The following is a 25218-nucleotide window of genomic DNA, read 5'->3' as shown; positions in this document are numbered from 1 at the left end:
TTTTTATCTATTTTTTTTTAAAAAATTCTCATTTTTTTCCATCTCGTATCAATCTATCTCCTATTAAATAAATATTGTTAATTTTTTTTAGATTAACGTGGATGTTCAGACTAGTTTGTACGTACCTCAACTAATCCCACGGGCCTTGAAGTTAACGATCATGTAAGCTTTCAGTGATTCTAAGGTTTGTGAGATTTGAACTGGTGATCTCTAGGGAACAAATCCAGAACCTGATCAATTAAGCTACATTTCTCATGATTATTATTAATTACTTCATGAGTATGAGTATAGTAGAATTTCTTAATAGATGCTTTATTTACTCACCTTAAATATGATTCAACTCTATGTTATTATCATCGGGGATTTTGTTTGATCACTTTCCAAAAGGATGTGGGCATGTGATTGAATGTCTACAAGAAGAAAATTAAGCCCACAGATGTTGGCTTTACGACTCTTGGGAGGGGACTCTTTCTTCACATAATCAACAAAATAATCGTTCTAGTCTATTAATTAATTGTCACGGGGAGATTTTAATCAATGTAAACTGCCTAAAAACCTAATTAAATATAATAATTAACAGAACTTTTATGGCCTAATAATCCAACATGTTAAACCTAATTAGCTCTGCGGGCAAAAAAGTAAACGTTATGGCCTAATAAAGCAACATGTGAAACCTAATTAGCTTTGTGGGCACAAAAGTAAACGAGAACATTCCTTGGGATTTCAAAATTAAAAGACAAGATTGTACGTACGTGAAGCTCCCAAAGTTTTGTTCCCGTGAATAAATCGATGCTATTAGGTATTGTTTATTTTTAAGTTTTATAATTTTTTTTATTTTTTTACTTAAAATTAATATTTTTTTAGTATTCTTAGATCATTTTGATACGCTGATATTAAAAATAATTTTTTAAAAATAAAAATATATTATTTTAATATATTTATAAGTAAAAAATACTTTAAAAAACAACCGAAATCACACTTTAACTATAAATCTTGTTGATCAATTTATGACCCCATTAACCAATTCTTTAAACCAAGTGTTAAAAAAATATCAATTTATAATTGATTTGGTTTACCTACGTATTAATATTTGATTAAAATGGTTAAAACCAAATATATATATATTTTTTAAATAATATTGTTTTGATATTTTAGTATTTTTTTTAATTAATTTACATCAAAGCATCAACCCACCAATGTAGAGGCTAGCTCCAAAAAAACGGGGAGACCCATCAGAAGACAACGATCATCCATCCATGGAGCAAGATACCAACGCCACAAATCAATTTATACGAGCTGATGGTTTTTGTTTTCTGAATAATGTTAACGCAATCAAAATAACTCATTTTTATCATAAATTATTTATGAAATACATCAAATTCAAGAGTCATGCCAACAAGACTCTTTAATAAAAGAACTTGAGATTTTTAGCCTTTTAATTTACGAATTTTAGGCTACACTTCCTTCTTTAAGAAATTGTTTTTGAGCATTTTTTACCATATTCATTTTTATCATAAATTATCTATGAAAAACAACTTAAGAATTATAACTCAAAAGGAAAGAGCTAAAAATTCATGCAAAACTGACTCCTAAGAACTCCATTACTGAAGGATCTCACAAACTTGGGAGCGCACCTGAAAGGAAACAAACAGATCGCATGATAGCAATAAGACTGAAAGGTATGAAAGCTTACTGAATAACTCTTTACACACAACCATACATGCTTGTTCCATCCAAACAAAAACTTTCGGTTCCTGTATACTGGAATTTGATTACAAGTGCAGTACATATACACCCTTTTTTCTCAACAAATAAAAAAGATTAAAAAGAGGGAAGAATAAAGTCAAATAATCACCAATGAGATACTCTGTGACCAAATAAAAGAATTTGACCTCCCAACTGCCAGAGACTACAGTCTGGTATCAATACAAGAGGCAGAGGTAGATTTAAAGGAAAAAAACACGGGCAAAACTCACTCTTCATGCATAATCACAATCAATACCGCTTTACTAATCACTGCTACACTCCATCAAGGAGTAACTAGTGAGATGCTAGACAAAACAAGCCAGGCATGGCTCACCACCAATGAAAGCACAGTTTTCCAACACAGCAGTCGAGACCATAATGATCGAGCAAATTTGAGTTAGAGCACAAAAGGGTAGAAAAATAATCCCTTTAATGACTTGATATGATCTCTAGAATAAATCAAATTTCTTCTTCTGCATGTCCTGCTTCCATTTTGGCATTTTATAAAATGCTTCTTTTGTCACCCCAAAAACAGTTTGGAACTCCTCGTCTGATAGATAAGCCTGAAAATTCAAGCAGAGAAAAACTTGAATTCCAATCCGGATAACAAATTCAAGTGAAGTAACAAATTTGAGAATAGGACCAACCTCTCTCCGTTTAAAATCAATTCCTTTTACAGGATTGTCGGAGTGAGCCTTCAGTTGATCATAACTGAATGTACTTTTACCATTCCCATCATCATTCTCCTCCTGTTCTGTATCTTGCTTTCTTTCTGAATCCTCCCCATTGCTTTCAGATACAGATGCAGTCTCTTCCATTTCCTTGACTTCTGCAACTCCTTCAGAACCCTCTACTTCAGATTGTGTTTCACTTTTCCCTTCAGCTACAAGTGCATCAATGTCTTAGATTGTTCAATTCATATACATATGAGAGATCAAATTAAATTGGAGATTCTTAATTCTCAACAGAAAAAAATATACTCTTGCAGAATAAGAGAGACATTTTAAAAGCAACTGTGATTTCTTCATATCTAAGATACCGCCATCTGAAACACGCAAAAAGATGATTTCTTACTAGGAAGGTTAGTTTCTGAGCGAGGACTGCGAGAAGGAGAGGTTTCGGGTGTTTTCTTTTCAGCAGTAAGAACTGATGAAAGAGCAGCAACAGCTGCGGCTCTTTGTGATCCCTGACCAATCCCAGATGGCCTTGGAGCAGTAGTTTTCAATCCTGGGGATGAATTGAATGCAGAGGATAAGGCAGCTAAAGCTGAAGCTCTCTGTGTCGGCCCTCCTTGACTGGACCCATTAGACCTATCCTGCACCTCAAATCACATCCACGTCATTAGGCCAAAAAAATGATTCAGTAAATGAATTCTTAACACACACATACATCATCACTGTTGGGTACGAGAGCTTCGATAATACAAGCATGCTTCGAAGAAATTGCAAGAAAAACATGTAAACAAACAGAAGTCATATGAGCAAGAAGCTAATGTCAGAAACCTAACCATACATCCAAATGCAAATTCTAGGTGAAAATATACAACATTGATCGGCAGCAGATGCTCGTAAAAGCAACAAAACATGAATAGACAATGCTTTGTACCCATAAAATTTCCAGCTGACTCCGGTCAAAGAGAGGAAAACCAAAAGAATTAGAATTATGCCACTTATGAAAAAAAAAATTACTAAATTACCAAGACTCTAATTAACCAGAAAATGTGACCTCCATGGACCTATTGAGAACATGAAAGGACAAAAGGCCAGCCATACTCTTCCTCACTGTTGGTTTGTCAGTTGTTTGGAAAGCATATGACTTGTTTACTAGAAGGGAAGAAAGAAGCAACCCATTGAATAAAGAAATATGAATACATACAAAACAGTATTCAGTTAACAGTGTGCAGCTAACATTGAAAGAGACAGAAAGCAGACTCCTACAAAGTCAAAGAGAAAAGATGGAAGGCAATTTACACACTCAGTTGCATGAACAAAATATTTACCAGATGTGATGACTTTCCAGAAGATGGATTAAATGCAGAAGACAAGGCAGCTAACGCTGAAGCCCGTTGGGTTGGCCCTCCTTGATTTCCATTGGACTTGTCCTGCAAACAAATAATCATGCATTGCATCATCATCAACTTCAACACCAACATTGCATGTAAGACCTGACTCAACTGCATTAGCACATACAGGGAGAACAAGAACAGCAAGACGAAAGACACAATGTCAACATAGTTCGTGGGATTGAGGAGAAGAAAAGTAGCCAAGAGAAGCTACTTACATAGTGGAGAAAAAACTTGGGAGAACAGGATTACAGAAAAGTCTCATCATAGCATTCAACAGTAAAAGAAATAAAGACATTTTATTATAAAGACAAAAAATTAGTTTAAATTCATTCAAACAACAAATGGTACAGTTATCTATCAATCGCCAAGTTATGTACCAGCTTTTTGCATCAAGCGACGTATTTACCTCCACAGCGTGATGTCCTAATCCAAAGAGTAATGCAACCTTCTTTTGGAATGAGTTTCCTTGAACCTGCAATGCAAGGACAAACTTTTTAAACATACAAACAAAAGAACAAGTTATTGAACATTTGATATATGTGAACAAAGCGAATTTTGTGAATAACAAGAGTATTAATCTTAAGATCAAACCACGTTTGCTTGTTTCTTTATTTCCTTTCTTCTTTTCCTTTTTTTTTTTTTACAAATGACACATCCAGATTCTGAGCTCCCAAGTTTGTCTTCATAATCATGATCATCATTGTTTAAGTTAAAAGCTCCGGGCATGTGGTGTAATGTTTTTTTTTTGTGGTAAATGGTTAATAATGGGCGGGCCCAAGTAGAGTAGAGGAGCTAGTGTTGAAGTTCCTTTACTGATTTTTTTAATATAGGGAAGCCCTTAGATTTTGTGGAGATGTAGTGTATGAGTGAAGTGGAATTCAACAAACTTTTACAAACACTCTAGGCAAGGTAGAATAGTCCCCTTAACTGTATCCAATTGGACTAAAAAATCCTTTTGCCTTGATTCTATTTCTAGAACCTATTTATAATAAATGATTCTCATCCCATTCCCATTGACATGGTGAAAAGACTTGAACTTCTACCCTTGTCTAGGAGACCAACTTCCGCACAAGCTTCCTGATGCCTCAAGTTCTCACTTCATCCACCGTAACTTGTTTAGTTTTGTGTTTTTAATGAGACTCACCAAACTTGATCATGTTAGTGTAAACGTTTGGAGGTGACTATATAGGCATTCCATCAATGATCTACTTGTACTACCAAGCTAAGCCTTCGTTAAGTAATGCAAACTACATTTTCTATTATCCTACCCAATAACAGGATTCCTGGGAATTCATCCACGTGCACAGCACCCACCTCAACTCCTTCATAAATATGCCACTCATAACATTCTGGATTTTACTATTCTCAATGACAATATTTCAATAATGAGATAACAAAATAATATGACTTGAGAGAAGATAAATAATGCTTGATTCAGTACATACAGTGGCTTTTATGGGATCCCACAAAAAGTATGTTGTAAAGAATGATGTTTCATTTCCTTCGGTAACTTTATACAGTGGTACAAATGGAGACAAACCATCCAGAGATACAGCCATCTCAATGTATTTCTGCAAAGGAACATATACTGTCAGTAACATTGACAGGAAAAATCTGACAAAAGCAGAACAGTTTAAGCACTACCTGGCCAATATCAAAAACAATTTGCTTTTCTTTCGGATCTACAGACTGGCCAACCCAAACAAACACTTCTGCATGTGTATCAAGTATCAAGATATCCTCAGTCAACAAGTCATCTTGAGAGAAGTTGTAAATTTCCTCAACCTGCCCAATTGAACATGAGAAGCCACTAAGAAGCTGTATAGCAAGAATTTTCAACCGCACTTAAAATCTAGAACTCACCTGAAATTTCCCTGGCAATCCACATAGCAGCAAAAATGGTCATAAAAAAGCCCAGTTAGAATGTTATTTCAGCTACTTAAAAATCTCAGATGACAGTTTCGATCAGATTTATTTTGAAAGAAAATAAATGAAAATTGCAGAGTATCAGCCAAGGTTCAAAATTAGAAATGTCACCTTTATTTAAGGAGAATTCGAACAGGTGAGGATCTCTGACAGTTTCTGGAGAAACTTTTTTGATGGTGTAACTTTGTTTGCCTCCAAGGGCAAACCAGAAAGATGAGCTTTCAGTTCCTTCTTTAGCATGTTTCAAAGCAACTCCTGGCTGAATTAGTGAGGCAAGTGATAGTAAGATGACGATCAAATAAAAAGACCTTTAATAGGAGAAACTACAGGAGACACATGGCAATTGAAATGCAATTTTAACTAAATGTGCAGCAGCTCTATTTTTGTGTGTAAGCATGTGCATTCGTATTTAATAGGTCCCATTCCCAAGGTAAATTTTAATATTAACTAATTGCTTAGTGAAATCCAAATATCAAGAATTCATTAAAAAATTGGAGAATATCTGATATTACAGATTTAAAAATATCACTACTTCCTTTGATGTGTGCAATAAAATGAAAAGCAACATGGCTAAATTTGAAATATCAGGTATCATTTTTATATCACTTTCCAGTTTTATAGGTACTTTTTTAATTCAGCGTTTAAAACAAGCCATTGATATTCTTTCCAATAGGAAAACATGTTTTAACAAAATCAGAAAGGTTACAATTCCAGTAAGGATGGTACCTTCAAAAATTCAGCAATTTTTGCAGCTAGCTGCTGCTGCTCAAAGGTGCTTTGATTCCCATGCCAAGTGAAAATTGACGAGCCAGATTGCAGAAGGAAGCACTCTGCAGGGTTCAATGATGTTGCCACCTGAAAGAGAATAATTTGATGGGGTATACATAACTGTTAGTGCTACTCCTTTTCTTTTAACAGTGATTGATGCAATGAGGTATTAAGATTATACTCAAAAAGCTTTTGAAGGAATGTGAAGCTGGATCTTTCCTATTCACCTTAACAGAAAAACTAGAGAAATTTTGAATTGTTCAGATGGGAAAAAAGATGATCGTTTCTAAAACTGTAACAGACTGTTGACCATAGTGAATAGAAGAATTGTGGTCTCCAAATTACTAACATATCTTCATAGTAGACTTCAAGATAAACAAAATCTATCAGCAGAAAAGAAAAGCTCAATGATCAGACCACATACTGCTTCAACTTGCACTGCCTTATTGTTATGAACTGAAGTTCCACCTATCCGAAAGAGTGCAACAGAATCTGCAGTGTAGGTTTCATCTGGCGATCCTTTCTCGGCTAGAGAATTCTTGTAACCAGAGCTCTGACCACCCTGAAGAGGAATCAAAGCAAATTTGTTTACAGCTAACCAAACAAAAAAAATCATCATTACAATAATAATTTAGACTTAAATTGTAACACAGGAATTGTAAAAGATTTAAAATGTGCACCTTGAGGATCACCAAAGGCTGAAAAAGTGCTACAAATTGTGGAGGCTCCTTACCTTGAAAAATACGACCCTGCAAGAAGCAACTATTATATGCAAGTCATAGGAGCAATATCCACAATTTAACTTCAGACTGTATCGTACCTGTACAGGTCTGCCCTTTAATGAGTTGGACATTGTATTAGCCAGCCGAGCAGCCATCTTCTGGTCCTCCTGGATTGGGCAACCACAGAACTCGATATTAAACTAGCCAAATGAAGTCCACTGATATAAGGCGATACAATCAACAGATAAATTTATAGGCATTTCTTCTGTGCAGCAATCATGACATGGCAAAGTGACATCGATAACTACCATAGTTTAAGTGATTAAGAAAATATTTGAGTGAAATAGTGAACAAACAAAGTCAAAATGCAGTACATCGCGCAGGAGTTGGTATTTTTGCATTTGTTTCACATTCATAGCAAAACAGTGTGTGCACGATGCCAAGGGAGTGGAAGAATGTACAATGTATCTGTTTTTACATGCACAAGAACCCTCCACAACCGTTTATGTTATTTGCTTGGAGACATCTCCATCACTACCCATACTTCTTTCAATTATCTTAACCCAACTTCAACAATATAAATTACCTCTATGCTATTGTTTCCAAACCAACAGCAGAGAAGGTAATCTTCTTTCCTATCACCAGAGTGATAGGTATAGAGTATGATGTAGCAATCTCCACTATAAAATTTACCAATATCCTCCTTTGGCAATGGAGTCTTTGCACTGCCGTTGATGCACCATACCTGCAAACCAAACAGAATTCAATGTTCCAAGAATTATTGATTTTAACAAGCTTAAGATTCAAAAATTCCCAAAACACATTTAAGGGACCCAAACTAAACCTCCATCTTTCCACCTCCTTCAAGCAAAGGTGGTACTTCCTCGTTTACAGGCGCGCTTTTTGCCATACCCTTGAGACCAACACCTTGTTGCTTCAGCAAAGCTACCATTACACAGTATACCAAATTTAATAATGTTACCCAAAACATGTTGCTTAATTCAACTCTCAGCATGTGATCATTACCTGCTACTTTCCCTCTTCCCTCTTCAGCACCAGGAGCCGCGGATCCAGCAGGCCAAGAATCAAAGTTTGACTTGAACGAATGTGTCTCATAACCTTGAATCAGTCTGGTTATGCGAGTAGCTTTTGGCCTGTTTTGGCTCACCACAAATTCCTGCAAAAATAGTTTGGAAATGAGATCCCATATTTTGTGTAGAGAAGAAATGCAAAACAGCCTTGGAGATGGGATTTCATATCCTTGTTTTGATGAAGAAATATTTGCATGTCTCTACCTCAGCAGCCTGACTAGCAGCTTTTCTCTCCTCCACTTGTGTTACACGGCCAACCCAAAGAAATACCACAGAACCACAGTCAAGGAGATAACATTTATTGTTTTCTAACAGTCCTTTGGACAGCTCGCCATCTACCATCTTCACCTCACCATCAGTAATGCTACATGAATCAATGATTACAAATTAGCATTGAGTAGCTTCTGTTGATAAGTGAGAGAGATCATAAAAACATTGGAAGCAGATTAAATGTGCCCATGTTTCTTCCAAAATAAAGGAAATTAACTCTTTGAAGATAATAAAAATGAATGTGCAAGGTTAAACTGAATTTTGATGAGGTCATGGAAATTAATAGCAATCAGATGAGTCTTTTACAGCACAATTCCCTCCACAAGAGAAACACTGAAGTTCTAGTAGAATAATTTATTTCTATAAAATTCTACCCCTACCATCTAGACCAAGATAATAAATGAAGGCACAATAAGAGATGCTTATATGGAGCTAGATTACAAAGATGACAAATTTATTGTATGAGGGCTGCATACCTCCATTCTTCAATGATAACACTGAACATGACATCATGGAACTATACACTACACATAATGGTATGCCAACTATTAGGCCACAGATTCCAGAAATCCCAGAAAAATAGATAGCATATTAAAATTAATTGGATGCCAACAAGAACATACCAATAATTGATACACGGATGACAAGGAGTGTGTGTAAAGGAGTTAACACTGTTATTTTAAGCTCATGTGCAGATTCACTAAGTGTCATATTTCAGCTTATTAGTGAGTTCTGTAGTTCTGAATGTGAATGTGAATGCAAAGGGCAACATAAACACGACAGCTAAAAGTACTTGTTTTCTTCATAACATGATGAGTAGCAGAAGTAAACATTTCCATGTATAGGCAACAAATATAAAAGATAAAAAGAGGAAAAATCACAACTCTACATTAATTTTCAAATCTCTTAATTCTACTAGGATACACAAACAAAACCATATAAGATCATAATACCTGTAAAGCTTGGCTGGAGTTGTCTCCGGGATGATGTCATCTTCACTGACAACCTTTTTGCCAATTGGAGCAAAACCACCAAATAGGACCCAGAATTCACCAGAGTCTGACTCAGTGTCTAACTTCCCGTCATCTAGCATCACAAAAGCAATTATGTAGAGATAAGTAGCAGGCAAATAAATATTAACACTAGAATTGCACAAAACAAATAAAACATGGCTGGATAAAGTATGCCTGTTGAAAAGTATAAGGACTGGAAAGGAGGAATGTGATATGAAATTGTAAATCCAGGTGACTTACCAACAATTGCAACATCACATGTTCCATCATGATACTTTTCTTTCAAAAACTGAATCACTTCCAAAGCCTTGGCTCTTTCCTGGATATTAGAGTTTGCACCATTGAATTGATAGATCTTGCTCTCAGTATCCAAGATGAACACGTCATCGTGATTTAATGATGACCGGGCAAAAGGAACCTGCACAAGCAAAACCCAGAATCATATGATTCTGTCTCGTGGCAGATTCACATTTGAGAAGATTTTATTGTGGGTTCGCGAACTTCACATTACAAGATCTGACATGGTTATACCTGCTTCATTCTGACAACACGTTTCCCTCTACATACATACAATCGTGTTTCAAATGCTTCCTCCTCAACTTTTTTAAACCCAGTTGCAACACCCCCCTCTAATGGTATAATACAGGGTTTGAAGTATGCCAAAAATTTGTCAGATTCATGTCCTTGAAGTTCCCTGTGCTGAACCGCACGCCCTCCAAGAACTGCATCCAGTTCGATGGTTTTGATAGCTGCTGTTCCAGCTTCATCCTGTAATAATGTTATGGCATTATGTGAGAATATAATTTCAATTCTTAAATCATATGTGAAGACAAGATAATAGCAAAACCAGGTCCTTAAAGAGGAAGTTCGGAAAGTCAGAAACACACCTGACTTGTATCTTTTCCAATCCAGAAGTGGATATCGTACAGATAAGCACCTCCTTTGCCAGGGGTTGTCTACAAAAAAAAGAGGGGACAAGCAAGCATTAGATGAAGTGAGGATACAAAAGGAATTCACTCCTTAGCAAAATAATAGTTACAATAATCCAAATACATTAACATGCTCTCTTCAAGCAAGATATCTACAAGACTCCATCAATTAATGCAGATATTTTGGTTCAGAAACTAAAAGAAATAAATAGATAAAAAAAATATTAAACCCGCAACACCAACAAAATTTTTGTTCACGATACATTTGAGGACAAATTAAGGAAAAATAGAAGACAGACACAAGAATTAAAAAAGAGTGTGAGAAAGAGAGAGTACCTGCAAAACAATGTAAGAATCCCCCATGTAGAATTTTCCATGATCAGATTTTGGCAGTGGAACTGGCTGAAAATTCTCGATTCGCCAAATTTCAGTCCCTCTATAAAATGTGTTAAAGTGTAACAGGGAGGAGAATGTTTAACCTTTAACAAATTTCACCAAGAAAAGTCACACACTCACAACTCCATTCAACAAGATAAAAGTTATAGCACATGCATGATACAAATTTTCATGTATGAAGTTGCTTATTCTGTATAGGATACAGTCTCTGGCCCACTCCCTGAAACGCAGGATCCAAAGCTTTTGTAGAGCTAGACATTGCCTAAAATCCTTCTTGTAATTGCTTTTTATGGAAAAAAAAATTGAGTGGATAATGTTTGAAACCCAGCTATTAGCTATTTGAAAATTGCACAAGAGCCTGTTGCAAGATTAAAAGATCAATAATTGGGAAAAATTACATATGCTGCAAATTTTTTGCACCATTCACAAACAAAGAAGATAATTTTACTGCAGCATCCAGAACAAATCAATCAGGGGAATTACATGACTATCAAATTTCATGGTCAATAACTAAGAACTGCTCCGACAAATAGAAACTATTTTCCACTACTTGGACTCTAAATGATCAGAATTCCCTCTAAATACTTTCAAAAGATCTTAAATGAAAATTACCCCACACCATACGAACAGGGTATATTAATCTGTTCATCATCATCATTTTTATTTATTTATTTTGCTTTGGGAAGGAGTTCGCTTAAGAGGAGCAGAAAGTTTCTCAATTGCATGTCTTTGCTCACACCACAGTGATTAGCCACTTCAGGGGCTCCAGAGCATTCATGGAGGCAGGCTGAAATGCATTGGAAAGCTGCAGTGTAACACTGAATGGGTATCCTGTTCTATCTTATTTTATTTATTTTTGTGTGGAAGGGGGGCAGATTAGGAGAATCCTACATGTTTCCAGAAGTATCAAACAAGCATTGATGACATTCAAAAAGCTAAAAATGTATCTGTGCTATAGATATTATAAGAATAAGAATACAGTACTTTCCAAAAGCATCTAACTATAGTTTTTGTGTACTGCTGGATATCTTGTTAGCACTTCTGATTTAATAACTTTTGTGTTAGACGTGATCACGCTAATCTTCTCCTCTTTTCTTTAACATTTAGCTTGCACAGCAAGGCTCAGCATTCATCCAATTCTTTCCACATATCCGTAAGTTTGTCCATTAATATAATGTCCTCAGCAATGGGCACAACAATCATTAGATTTCCCCTCTTATTTTTTTTCTAAAACCATCAACTTATAGGCTCCAAGTCAGGTTGTATGGTTTGCTCTCCCAGTTTCCATTACATATTATCCATCATCCATTTATGAAAGATGACAGACCGTTTTGAAATACATGAGTAATTGACAATAACTCTCATCTTATTGGCACGTCCTGCAGGTGCAGGATCCCCACATGCCTTGGCTCGAAGCATAATACCTATCCTTCATGTAGCAAGAAAATGTTAGTATTAGGAATTAAATGAATAGAACCCCCATTATATAATCCTTGAAAATCCTTAGATTCCATACCCTCAACATCCAGAGCTACATTTCCCACTGCCCTTCACATACGATAGTCATCTACCCACTTTGAATTACCAGATATGATATGAGAAACCATGTGGCTATTATCCTAGCATCACGTATTATTCATAATCTCAGACCAGAAATTGTAATTCTTCTTCTAAGAAATCTGCAAATGCTGGTCCAGAATTAATCAATATTCACAGTGCATGAACTGTGAGAAGTTATCGACAAATTCAAACTTCCTGACCAGGCTCATTGCATGTTACACCCAAAACATGGAACTACTACTTTTGTACAAGGACCATGACCATCAATTCAACTTGTCTATAACCTTTTTCTCCCCGTGCAATCTCTACTTGAAAGCGTAAGCATCAAAACAAAGTCAGCACAAGTTCTGGGGGATCTTCAATCAACCTTCTAGTAACAGCAATAATCACACTTCTCTTATACACACTTTCATCTGTTTTCAGATAGTTCTGTAACTGACCGATTCTTAAAACTACATATAGAGCATTTTCATACTATCCACTAACAACCTACGATGTTCCCTGGTTGTTTTGATTCTTAAGCAACCGCTATCAGAGATATTCACATAGAATCACAACAAAAACTATAAGACCCTCGATCAGCAACTATCTCCAAAAGATGACACCCCTACCAGTCTTAGCAAATCATTCCACCATCCACTATACGATAACCAAATGCCTGCAGTTTGAATCGCCGTACTATAAAGCACAAACCTTATCAATCAATGATCTAGTCGTTTTCTATCAAAAGCAAACATCATTTGATAACAAACCCGGGATTTTTCTCAATCAACCATCGATTATCCATTGACCAATATATTTGATTAAGATCATCATGATGCTCTCAAGTTAATCAAAACATTTCTAAATGAAAAAAATAGTTGCACAAACATGATCATCATCAACTATTAAGCATCGAAAAAAATCAAATCAATACAAGGAAACAAAATTGAAAGATCATCAAACAAAAAAACAAAAGAACAACAAACAGACAAAACAAGAAAAAATCCAACTTACAATCAGATCAAAGCTGAGATCATCAACAGAAACGAAACCCACCAATATTTGAACAAGATCACGAAAACCCAGATCATAAAACATAAAATAAAATGCGAAATCACAAGGGATCTAACAGAATTCCATAATTTTCTTTTTAAAAAAAAAGAAACAATCAGAGTCCATCTTTCTGTCAAAGAATATACGCACGTACCCGGAAATTTCTGCGTCAAAAAGATGAGCATGCGCAAACGCAGAGATGGTTAGAGAGAGAGAGAGAGAGAGCTAGAAATAGGGGGGGGAGCTGGCAATAAAGAGAGATATACTGTGAAAAGGGAGAAACGAAAAAGAAAAGAGAAGTGAATTATTGCTATTTGTGGGGATTTGGTTTCTTTCTCCCTGCCTGTCTTATAACTTTATTTTATTACTATTTTTCTTTTTCAGACATTTATAAAGTTTCTTCAGATAAATTGAAAGAAAGAAAGAAAGAAAAACTACGAGTTTAAAAAAGAAATTACAATGAAAGTTTTTTTGTTTTTTTTTCCTTTTGTTGCAGAGAAGAGAGAGATGGCAATGGAGAGAGAGAGAGAGAGAGAGACTGGTAGAATTTAGAAGGCTAAAAAAAAATCCGCGAAGGACGATGGCACCGGCCATGTTGGCTCCTTTTCTCCTTTTCTGATTGCTTAGTTGGATTTTTTTTTTTGTTTTGTGTTTTTTTTTTAAGACTTTCTTGATATATTGTTTTTTCTTTAACTTGTCAGCAAAACAAGCCTTTTGCTTTTTAGATTTTTGAGCGATGTAATTTATTAAATATAATTTGGAAATCTTTTTCTTGAAAACTTTTTTCGAGGATTTGTGATAAAATTAGTAATGGTTTATTTAAGATTTTGTTTAAAAATAGTACGGTTATATTTGATTAATATCTCCATGTTTAATTAGAAAAATAAAAACAGAAATATAAAATAAATTATGTATTTAAAATAGATTTATAATAAGTTTTTATTTTATTAAAATATAATATATAATGATATGTCTCTTTAATCTCCATAATTTATGTCTATTTTATTAAACAATATCCAATATCATTTGACAACATTATAACTTGCCATGTATTGTATTTTTCTCTTTTAAAAAAAGATTAATGGTTATTTAATTAAAAATATTTCATGAATTCATGATTTTAAAATCACAGATATTTCGATGAGGTCACTCATTTAATGCATGAGATTTTTTGAAAAATGCCTTGGAACAGATTTTTTTTGAGATCGTTATAAATTAAAAAAAAATCAAACTAAAACAAATTATATTATCTAATTAATAATCAAAAAAAATTAAAAAAAAAACAATAAAAACCAAAAAAAATCATATTATTATGGATCAAATTGGTACAAACAATTTTTTTAAAAAATAACAAATTAAAAAATGCTTGACCGTTCGGGCATGTTGGCACATCACACCTAGGCTTTTAAAGGCTTAGACGAGCGTGCATAGAGCAACCTACATGCTTGAGCCTCTTTAATTATTTTTTTCATTTTATATGGGGTGGACTACCTATTGTCTATCCCTTGATTTCTTTAAAAGATAAAAACAATCGACACATGACATGCCCTACCTAGATTTTGATGATCTCTAGTAACTGAAAAGTCAGGATTGAGGTGTTTCACCTTAAAAAACCATCATTAACCATGTTTTGACACCAAAAAGACATAAAAACACCCTAGACACCATGAAAAACATATACATGGCCTGAAATAACCAAAAAATCAAGTTAGAAATTCAAAATCAACCCGGAACCAAAATTATTTTCAAGCTCAAATCTATCATTTTAGACAATATTATGAAAAAATAACACCCAAGCTAAACTCCCTCGTAAAAAAAATCTCATTGACACTAAAATAGTCAATTTTCATAAGCGAAATCGATGTTAACTGAAACTTTATCTCTTTACCACCAAAATCCAGCAACATTTTCTCTTTATCACTAGAATCTGACTACTTTCTCTATCATCTCTCAAACCAAGGAACAAAAATAAGTAAAATGAAGTTTTGAACTACAATTGAATTATATGAATTTTGAGGAACTAAAACTTTATAATTTAAAAGGTTTGAGGATCAAAGTGAACGTTTTGTCCCAAGTTTGAAGCAACCACTCATTTTCACCCGCCTTTATAGTTTGGTCATCTTTCTTTGAACCTTGCCATTCCTAAATAAAGATGTTATAATTGACCATCAATTCATGCATATAAAAAGTGGAATTGAAAAAAAAAAGAGAGATAAAAAAACAAATCACTCTAGCAATCCAGTATGATTTATCTTTGTGTATGTAATGACATGGGGAACAATATTTTCCCCACGTCTTTTAGTATTTGTTAATAAAAATAGTATTTAATTCTATACTAAAATAAATGAGAATTATTAGGGAGCCTTATTATTTATATTCACAACCAATCTCCACTTTTTATTTTTTAATTCAACCCCTGTTTTTATTAATATTTTTTTTAATTTCATTATTATATTTTTTTAAACAGTTGTTCGAGTTATTTTTAAATTAACTAAGTTAGTTGGATCATATTGAGTTAACTTCTACATGGTTTATTTTTAAACTCAAACAAAGCAGGAAGTTCAATTGAGAGGTCTTTTTTATATCAATTTCATCATATTTTTTTCTTAATTTTGAACTCATATTTTTTTTACTAGCTTGCCTTTGGACTACCCAAGGCAACTATGTCACAACATAGCAACTTTCAAGTGATTTAATTTTAAATTAGCACTAGATAAGGAGTTGGGTTATGAGGATTTTTATATTAATTTCATCATTTTTTTAATTTCTCCTCATACTTTTCTTATCAGTCGACTAGATTTCTTTTGGATCAATCAAGTCTACTAGATCACGTTGAAGCTACTCTTATTCAATTTAATTTTAAACTCAGGAAGTTAGATTAGGAAGTTTTAAGTTTGAACTTTATGTTTAATTTTTTTTAATCTAACCGGCAATAAATTGCATGATTGTAAACCTCGTTATATCTAAAAATAATATGTCGATTTGGCCGGTCTAAATATAACTCAATAGACCGCTAAAAAATATCTGATGATAAAATTGAGAAAAAAATAATAAAACTAACAGGAAAAAAATCTCGACCGTTTCATTGTCTAACTTAATTTTAAAATTAAATCATATTAAAGTTAACTTGATATAACCTACCCAACTTGGATGATTCAAAGATAACTCGGGCTAGCATTCAAAAATTATAAAAACAAAATTGAGGGAAAATGATAAAATTAAAAGAAAAAAAAAGAAAAGCACTTGTTTTGCTTTTTATATAAACAGCGAAGGAGGTGTAATAGAATTATTGTTTGATTGCGAATGAAATAACTTATTTGTGACTTTTTTTCATTAAAATTTTGCCAACCAACCTTCACATGATTCCTATCTACCACCATGAAATTTCTCATAGTTCAGGAGTTCCGTACAATTCAGCCGATGAAAAAACACCATATATTTCTACACGAGACTTTAAAGATTGATACAGTTAAATGAGGAGAAGGAGAATAGCCTCCCAACAGTGCCAATATTCATTTGTAAATGAATGGAACAAATTTCTCGCTGAGAAGATTTATATCTGGAATTTATGGCCAACTAGTACGATTCAAAAGCCTTAAGCATAGGCGAGATGGAGTGAATAAGTAGTTGTTTTCAAGAGTCATAAAAATTATTTTTTAAAATGTTTTTTTTAATATATTAAAATAATATATTTTAGAAATGTATTAAAATAATTTTTAAATTTTATTTTTTATATTAACATATTAAAACAATTCAAAAAAAAAATGAAAGCATTTTTTTCCCTCAAAACATAGTGACCATCCAAGATCTCAAGTTCGACTTTTATCAACTGCAAATAATTTCATGGAGCCATTAAATGTGAGAAAAGCATATGAAAACTCTGTTTATTTTTGTATTTTAAAAGATTTAAAAAAAAATTAATTTTTTTATTTTTTTCTTTGCTTCAAATTAATAGTTTTTAGATGTTTTTAAATCATTTTGATGTACTAATGATAAAAATAATTTTTTTAAATAAAAAACTGTATTTTAATACAAAAAAACATTTAAAAAACAATCATAATTACACTTCCAAATATTCTATTAATATAGAAAACTCCTCCCCGAGAGTTTATGCATCCTAGGATTAGTTGGGCCCTGACCCTCAGCTAATTTTTTTTTTTAAAAAAGGATAAAGATTAATTTCGAGCATGTTTAACTTAACATCTGCAGCACAGTTTACAGAATTTCTACTATAGGCAGTGAATCTGATGATGGCATGGAAGAGAATTTACGAGGCCAAGAAACCATGAAATGGACTAATGAGATTTTAATTAGGTGGCATTGATAAGGTGTCCAGTAGGTTCAAGCAATGATTGTTGGATCCCAACATATATAGGAATGAATATATATATATATATATATATATATATATATATATATATATATATATATATAATAATCATAAACAAACAACTGACAAGTGGGTTTGGGTTGGCAGTTCAAGTAAATTGACCCAACACTAGAAGTTAGAGCAATCGAAGATTGCTGGTGCCAAGCCTCAAGGTTGTTCTGAATTCACCCAATGATTTTATTTTAAAATAATTTATTTGCAGACAAAAATAGATTCTTAAAGCAATCCAGTTTTTAGCCCTCGAGGAGTATGGTCTCTCGTGAAAGTGACTTGATTCTTTTTATTCAAGCAAGAAGGAAACATGGTTAATTATTTCACCAAATAAGTAACCTGATGTTATAAAATAATATAGGTTATATATTAACACCTTAAACTTTTAAATTAAAATAATTTTTTATATACATATAGTATCATAATTTGAATGGCCAAAGAAGTAAAACTTAAAAATAATGCACGAGTTTGCGTAAATTTTAAATTTTAAAAGCTTTTTACATTAAAAAATACATTGATCAAGACAAGTTATATTTGGACATTCTGAATCAAGAGTGAACATTTGAATTCATGGGCAAAATATACCTCAATACAAGTAATGAGATTTCATGTGTTCGTTGGATCTTGAGAAGGCTTAAAATAAAGGGTTTTTGGTGGTTCAGTTCGGGAGTGAATTTCAATATGTTTTTGTTAAAATTTATTTATTTAATTATTTTTTATGTATTTTTAGATTATTTTGATTTGGTGATATTAAAATTAAAATTTTAAAAATAAAAATATTATTTTAACAAAATTCATTTTAAAAAATAATTATTACTATATTTTTAAACACCATCTCATCTCAGAACATAAATGGGAGACATCATGGCCAAGAATGACAGCGAAAATGGTGTTATGGTGGAGCACTAGCTATAGGACACTCAAAAGAATATGTCGTGCGAGAAGGATAAAAAGATTATCCAATATTATTAATTCTTCCCCAAGTCACTTTTCATTTTTATACGTATTAATTAAAATTAGGTGATTTTATCTTTTAAAAAAAAACTTAATGGTTTTTTTTAAAAAAAGGGAATTATATACACAATCCATCCATTTCAGCTTCTATTTCCTATTAGGTCTAGTTTGTTTTTGTGTTTTAAAAACGTTTTTGAAAAAATTTTATTTTTTTATTTTTTTTTTACTTTAAATTAATATTTTTTTGATATTTTTAGATCATTTGATACGCTAATATCAAGAATAATTTAAAAAAAATAAAAAATATTATTTTAATATATTTCTAAGTAGAATATACTTAAAAAAAAAAATCGTAAATATACTTTTAAATAGGCTTACATGTGAAGTCATAAGAATTTTATTTTTTTTTGCAAGAAAAAGAGAGTTATTGGATCATAAGGCTGCAAAAAAAAGAAGCCAGCTCATGCAAGGCAACGCAGGCAGAAGGAAAACCTTATAAAAAATAAAATAAAATAAAATAAAATAGTATGGTCGAGGTCACATGATGTAATTGATTTGCTTTTGTCTATTATACTAATGAAAAGGCCTTTTTATGTAATCGTTTTTCAATATTTTTCCTCAGCAATAGTCAGTCAGTGTACAATCTTTAATCTTGCGTGTGACAGAAAACATGCCCAGGTATTCTTGTTAGATAGTTGTGTTTCATCTACTCTACCGATTGGTATGTTTGTGAATTTGTTAGACATGTATTTTTAGTTTGAAAATATATTAAAATAATATATATTTTTTAATTTTTAAAAATTATTTTTTATATCAGCATATTAAAATAGTATAAAAATACAAAAAAAAATTATTTAAAATAAAAATAAAATTTATTTTAAGAAAAACACCTTTAAATAAGATAAATAAACGAAATCTAAAATACACGAGTACCAACCTTTCATTTTTCTCTTTTGTTATTAAACTCACCACAAATATCGCTTAACTTATAACTCAAAGTGGATAGTCCAGACAACACGGTTTTACTATTAAAAAAAATTTAAAATGATCTTGTTTTAAATAATTTTTTAAAATCAAACCTTACCAATCCTAGTAAAAATTATATCATTAAATTAACTAGTTAAACTAAACAAAATTTAATAACACTTAATTAAATAAATAATAGAACCGATGAGAGAAAGAAATAAACTCAAATTAATCTCCCAACTATGTAACAATTGTCAATCAAATTTTCAAATTATTTTTTTCTCCATTTGGATTCCCCCACCAACTTTTGTTGATAGAGTTCATAATAATTTCACGTGTTACATAAGTGCGGTGTGAGCGTTAATTCATTTATTGAGAAGAACTTAAATTGGTCTTCCACTATAGCGATTCTCGATGAAGAAATTTGATTGTAAATTTATGCATTTTTTAGGATATAATTGGAGAAAAAAATCTTTTGAAACAAAATTAATAATCTTGTATATTAATTGAGTAACAAGTTGGTGTTTATGATAATTATACCATGATGTGTTTGGATTTGTTGTTATTGTTGTTGTTGTTTACTGAATTTAAATATGTGTTTTGGTACTCAAAATACCATACTCTTTATGGGTGAACAAAAAAACTGAAAAATCAATTAAATCAAAAAAATTGAAAAAAATAACTAAAAAACTAGAACCGTGAAAAAAAAACCGATTAAATCGATTAAAATTTTTAAAAAACCGACTAGTTTGGTTCGGTTTTGGTTTTACAAGTCTAAAACTGAAAAAATTAAACCGAACCCAGATAAAAAAAAACCGTGTTTTTATTTTGCTTTTTATATTTTTAAATCGATTAATATGTGTTCTAGTTTGCTTTTTATATTTTTAATATTTGGCCATATATATTTGTTAACTCATGGATGTTTTTATTAAAGAAATGTTATTTAAAATGTAAAACAATACCTATGGTAATTAACAACCAAATCAACTTTCAAGATCAAATTCAGGCACACCGCCCTGTCTTTATTCATTGATCGGTACTTGGCACATCAAGTTTTCTGGTGGAGTTATATGCCCCAACCTCATACTCTTATTGGATCATTATGTATATATATGGAGTTACCAGGGGATTAACAATTATTATTCTCTTGTTTTCACGTATTTTTTTCTTTGGAAATTGTTTCCAAAACTACCAAATAGATGCTATCTTTTCTTAACCTCAACTTGTTAAATAATTAACTTTTTAAATTTTAAATCATGATAACTTTTAATTATGTTTCATTTAAAATCAAGATTTTTTTTTCCTCAATCCTTGCAAGATTTTATAACCAGATCCAACCAGATAGGTTGATATATGATTTGAGTGAGTTGAAGTCTAAACCAACCAATTTCAATAAAAAATAAAAGAAAATTAAAATCAAGTATTTATTTTTCTAACCCTTCTTGATTTTTATACATGATAACTTTTAATTATGTTTTATTTAAAATCAAGTGCTCTTTTTTTTTAATTCTGGTAAGATTTTATCCGATAATGTTTTAAAACCAGATCTGACCAGATAAATTAATATATGATTTGAGTAATTTGAAGTTTAAACTAACTCATTTCAATAAAAATAAAAGAAAATTAAATTGATATAATTAAGTAAAAAATCAGAATCAACTCACCATATGGTTACTATAAAAATAGTATTTTATTCAATAAAAATAGCAAAAACACACATAATAAAAGAATAAAATACAAGGGCATGTACTTTTATTTAGTTCACACATGTCAATATTTTAGAGAGGCTTTAAATATTTTAAGAAAAGATAAACAATAACAAATTAACAACAGTAGGGGACGGCTAGGTCGGTGTCAAAAAGACTGAAGCGACCCCGCAGCCCATCTTCACTGAATTGTTGGCATCCCTGCTTTTCATAATATTGTATTCAGTGCACACAGCAGAAAATGCATCAAATTCTGCAGATTTTAATTATTTGGGAAAATATTTTATTCGAATTTTGACTAATATCCACTGGAGTTCAATTAAGACAAAATTATACAAAGTGTAAACAGTTAGAATAATATATTTTTTAAGTGCATGTGATTTTCTATATTTAAACAAGTGGTGAATTCACAAGAGATTTTATTATATCCATCCCTGGATTAGAATTTAATGTGATACATAATATCAACAAATCAATTCACTAAGAGATTAAAATAAATTATTTATCGTGTAAGAGATGGAATAGTTTTTGACCTCAACAAATGAAAAGGGCAAGACAATTTTTTTTTTTTTCTATGTTAGAGAATATTATAAATCATATCCTAAGACTTAACCTAAAAGTTTAAGTTTAAGCTATTGAGTTGAGATGATTATTTGACATGATATCAGAGACTTAATGACCAAGTAATCACGAGTTTGAATTTCACCACTCTCATTTATTCGATAAAAATCAAGCACAAGGTAATACGAGTTTGTGCAAGTTTCAAGTCTAAAGAACTTTCACTTAAAGGGATGTGTTAGAGAATAATATAAATCATATCATAGAATCTCATCTAAAAACTTAAGTCATTGGGTTGAGATGATTTTTTGACAGTTTATATTTAAAGGGTGTTTGAAAGTGTTATAATAATTTTTTTTTCTTTTCGTTTAAAAATATATTAAAATAATATAAAAAAATTAAAAACACAAAAAAATAAAAAAAAATCAATTTTTATTAAATCTTCAGTGTGAACACAACTATAAACATGATGTTAGGCGCGAAAGGGAAATGATACGAGAAAAATAAGATGAAAATGAAGGCAGGAAGCAGAGAAGAGATGGAAAAGCAATTTCCTAACAGCAGCATGAGAAAGTGCGGGCTGTGGGTGGCAGGCAAAAAAGAAAAAAAGTCAGTGCATATAATAGTATACTTTACAGACACACCGGCAGTTGAAACTCCTCTTTCCCATTTGACCATATGCCATCAAAGTACTCAATACGCTATAAAAGTCTCTCTGCCTGCAAATCCATCTTTCAATCTACTCAATTGCCTACTGTCTTGTCTCTCGTTTTTTCGGTGTTCCGGATTGTTTTTCATGATTGAAATTGAAAACGAATCTTATTGAGTTTATGCGATTAAACCTTTTTTTTAAAAAAAATAATTTTTTTATATTCTTTAATTGTTTTGCATATTAATGTTAAAAATAAAATTTTTAAAATATTTTTTTTTAATATAGTAAAAAGCATAATAGAAAACAATCTCTACTATGCAACCAATATCTAAACTCTATTAACTAACTTATTAATCTCGAACCTAAATAAGATTACATTAGGTGAAAATTGATATGACATTATTGAATTGAATGAATAGTCAAAATTTAATTTGTTTTTTTTATAAGAAATAGTATTATTTTAATTTTTTTAAAAAATTAAAAAATAATATTATTTTTATTGATTCAAATTAACTCTTGTAACTTGGTCTGGTGAGATGGGTTTAGAGCTTGAGAGTGTTATTGCGGTTGCTTTTCAAAGTGTTTTTTTATTTAGAAATGTATCAAAATAATTTTTTTATTTTTTAAAAATTATTTTTGAAATCAACGTATTAAAATAATTTAAAAACACTAAAAAATTATTAATTTAAAATAAAACAAATAAATTTTTTTTAATTTTTTTAAAAGCATTTTTAAAATGTGAAATCAAATAACCTCTTGATTGAAAACAGGAACCATGAGATGCAAAAAGGGATAATCTAGAATGGGCAAAGCCTTTGTATAAAAGCCTAGAGCTAAGTCGAAGTTCAGCTTTGCGGGGCCTAATATTGTCTTTAAAAAACTCATGCGGGTTGGTAGAGCACAAGATTCACGAGCTAGTATATTTGTTTTCATGCATCAAAGCGAGATGAATTTCAGTGGGCTAACTTCAAGTTTTATTTTTTTCGTGTCCAGCCCAATTCAAGGCTCTAAGACGCTAAGAATTTCAAATTTCAATTAAATAGAAATTCTAACTCAATTTCATAACAAATTTTATTTAAGTCAAAGTTATTTTTAACTGAATATACCTGTAATTTATTTTCAAATCAAGAATAAAAAATAACTTAAATTAATTATTAAAAATATTACCAAGCAATAATCTCAGTCTCCTGAAAGTATATAAAAAAATAAAATTAACCACAACAATTATTTCAAGCACCACACCCCACAAAATCCCGCAGTTGAAGATTGTAGTGAAAACAAGGGATATCGCTACAACTTAGCAAGTTTTTTCAGGTACAAATTTAGTGGTCAAGAACATCTACTCTTTTTTTTTTTTAATTTCATTTTCTAATTTCAAACTTAGAATTAATATTGAGAAAAATTTATACACAAACCTCTGGCGCGTGAGGGAGAAACCAAAAGAAGAAGAAGCAAACAATGCCTTTTTCTAATTTATTTATGGTTTCAAGCACCGACCCATAACCGATAGAAAAGCTAAAACACATGAAGTTACATTAATTTCACACAGCACAAGCACTTCTGTGTTCGGTCCAGAAATCAAGACAGACATTTTTACTATCTGTCCATCAAGATAAATTCAATGTTGAGGACAGATCCCATCTGTTAATTAGCATATGCACGTTCAATTCAAGTCAACCGCGTACGAAATTGGTACCTCCTTGGTTTAATATTTAATCTCTTGCATGTGACACCAGTTAACTTAATGGTAAGATTTTTATAATATATCTTATTACATCAAATAGAGGTTTAGTAAATATAATATATCTAAGATGTTTGAACTTAATATTTAAGTTCGAGATAATATAAGTATGATAAATATATCAAATTCAAGGTATTTAGATTTAATAATTAGTCAAGTTTAGGGTAACAGGTGAATTTAATAAATATATTAAAACCAAAATATTGAAGTATTACTAAATTCTAATTTGATTCTAAACAATTCTCTATAATATAAATATTAAAAACATAATAAACTGTTATGCTTTTTCGTCTAAAATAATTATTTATAATAATTTCTCTATATTTATAGATATATAAATTTTTTTTTTAAAAAAACTTACCGTACTTGTTATTTTATTAATAATATATAAAAATATTTACTTTTTATTAATATATGTAAATAAAAGACTTTCCAGCGATTTCTTTTTATGGAAACATAAACACAAAGTAATCAATATCATATATAAGTCTAAAAGGAGTGCGAGTCACGGCAACCAATGAAGAAGAAGCTGCTAGGAAAACCGGGACTTAGATTTTGAAAATCGAAGGACAGCCAAACATAACTCACGCCTAATTTGGTGCTTCTTTAACGTGGCTTGTTACTTTCTTTCCCTACCTTCGTTGTATCCACGTTTGTGTCGGATTTGTATACTAAAATATACAAGTGGTTTAGCCAAAAAAAAACTTTGAGCCGCTAGGGAACTTTCTTGCCCTATTTA

The 25218-nt window shown here is 31.6% G+C and overlaps 1 protein-coding gene across 2 annotated transcripts; it reads right to left on the bottom strand.

Moving 5' to 3' along the window:
• Positions 1 to 1680: 1680 nt before the first annotated feature.
• Positions 1681 to 14066, bottom strand: LOC133688524 (villin-3-like). 2 transcript variants are annotated; one of them, XM_062108022.1, is made up of 24 exons: positions 13676 to 14066; positions 11130 to 11284; positions 10867 to 10966; positions 10489 to 10557; positions 10133 to 10369; positions 9842 to 10019; positions 9542 to 9674; positions 8523 to 8682; positions 8254 to 8404; positions 8072 to 8172; positions 7814 to 7972; positions 7326 to 7394; positions 7186 to 7254; positions 6930 to 7067; positions 6464 to 6592; positions 5849 to 5996; positions 5675 to 5685; positions 5456 to 5596; positions 5257 to 5382; positions 4218 to 4283; positions 3746 to 3847; positions 2821 to 3067; positions 2394 to 2629; positions 1681 to 2309 (listed from the first exon to the last, which is right to left on the bottom strand). In XM_062108022.1, the coding sequence occupies exons 2-24, from the start codon at positions 11183 to 11185 to the stop codon at positions 2196 to 2198; spliced, it is 2940 nt and encodes a 979-aa protein (XP_061964006.1). In that variant the 5' UTR covers positions 11186 to 11284; positions 13676 to 14066; the 3' UTR covers positions 1681 to 2195. The 2 variants fall into 2 exon arrangements, with proteins under 2 accessions (XP_061964006.1, XP_061964007.1); XM_062108023.1 differs by having other exon boundaries at positions 2821 to 3061.
• Between the last annotated feature and the right edge of the window lie 11152 nt (positions 14067 to 25218).

This window comes from Populus nigra, chromosome 3 (assembly GCF_951802175.1).
Source record: "Populus nigra chromosome 3, ddPopNigr1.1, whole genome shotgun sequence".
Classification (NCBI taxonomy): domain Eukaryota; kingdom Viridiplantae; phylum Streptophyta; class Magnoliopsida; order Malpighiales; family Salicaceae; genus Populus; species Populus nigra.
The sequence above is the reverse complement of the archived record's forward strand: the minus strand, read 5'-3'. Positions and strand labels throughout refer to the sequence as shown.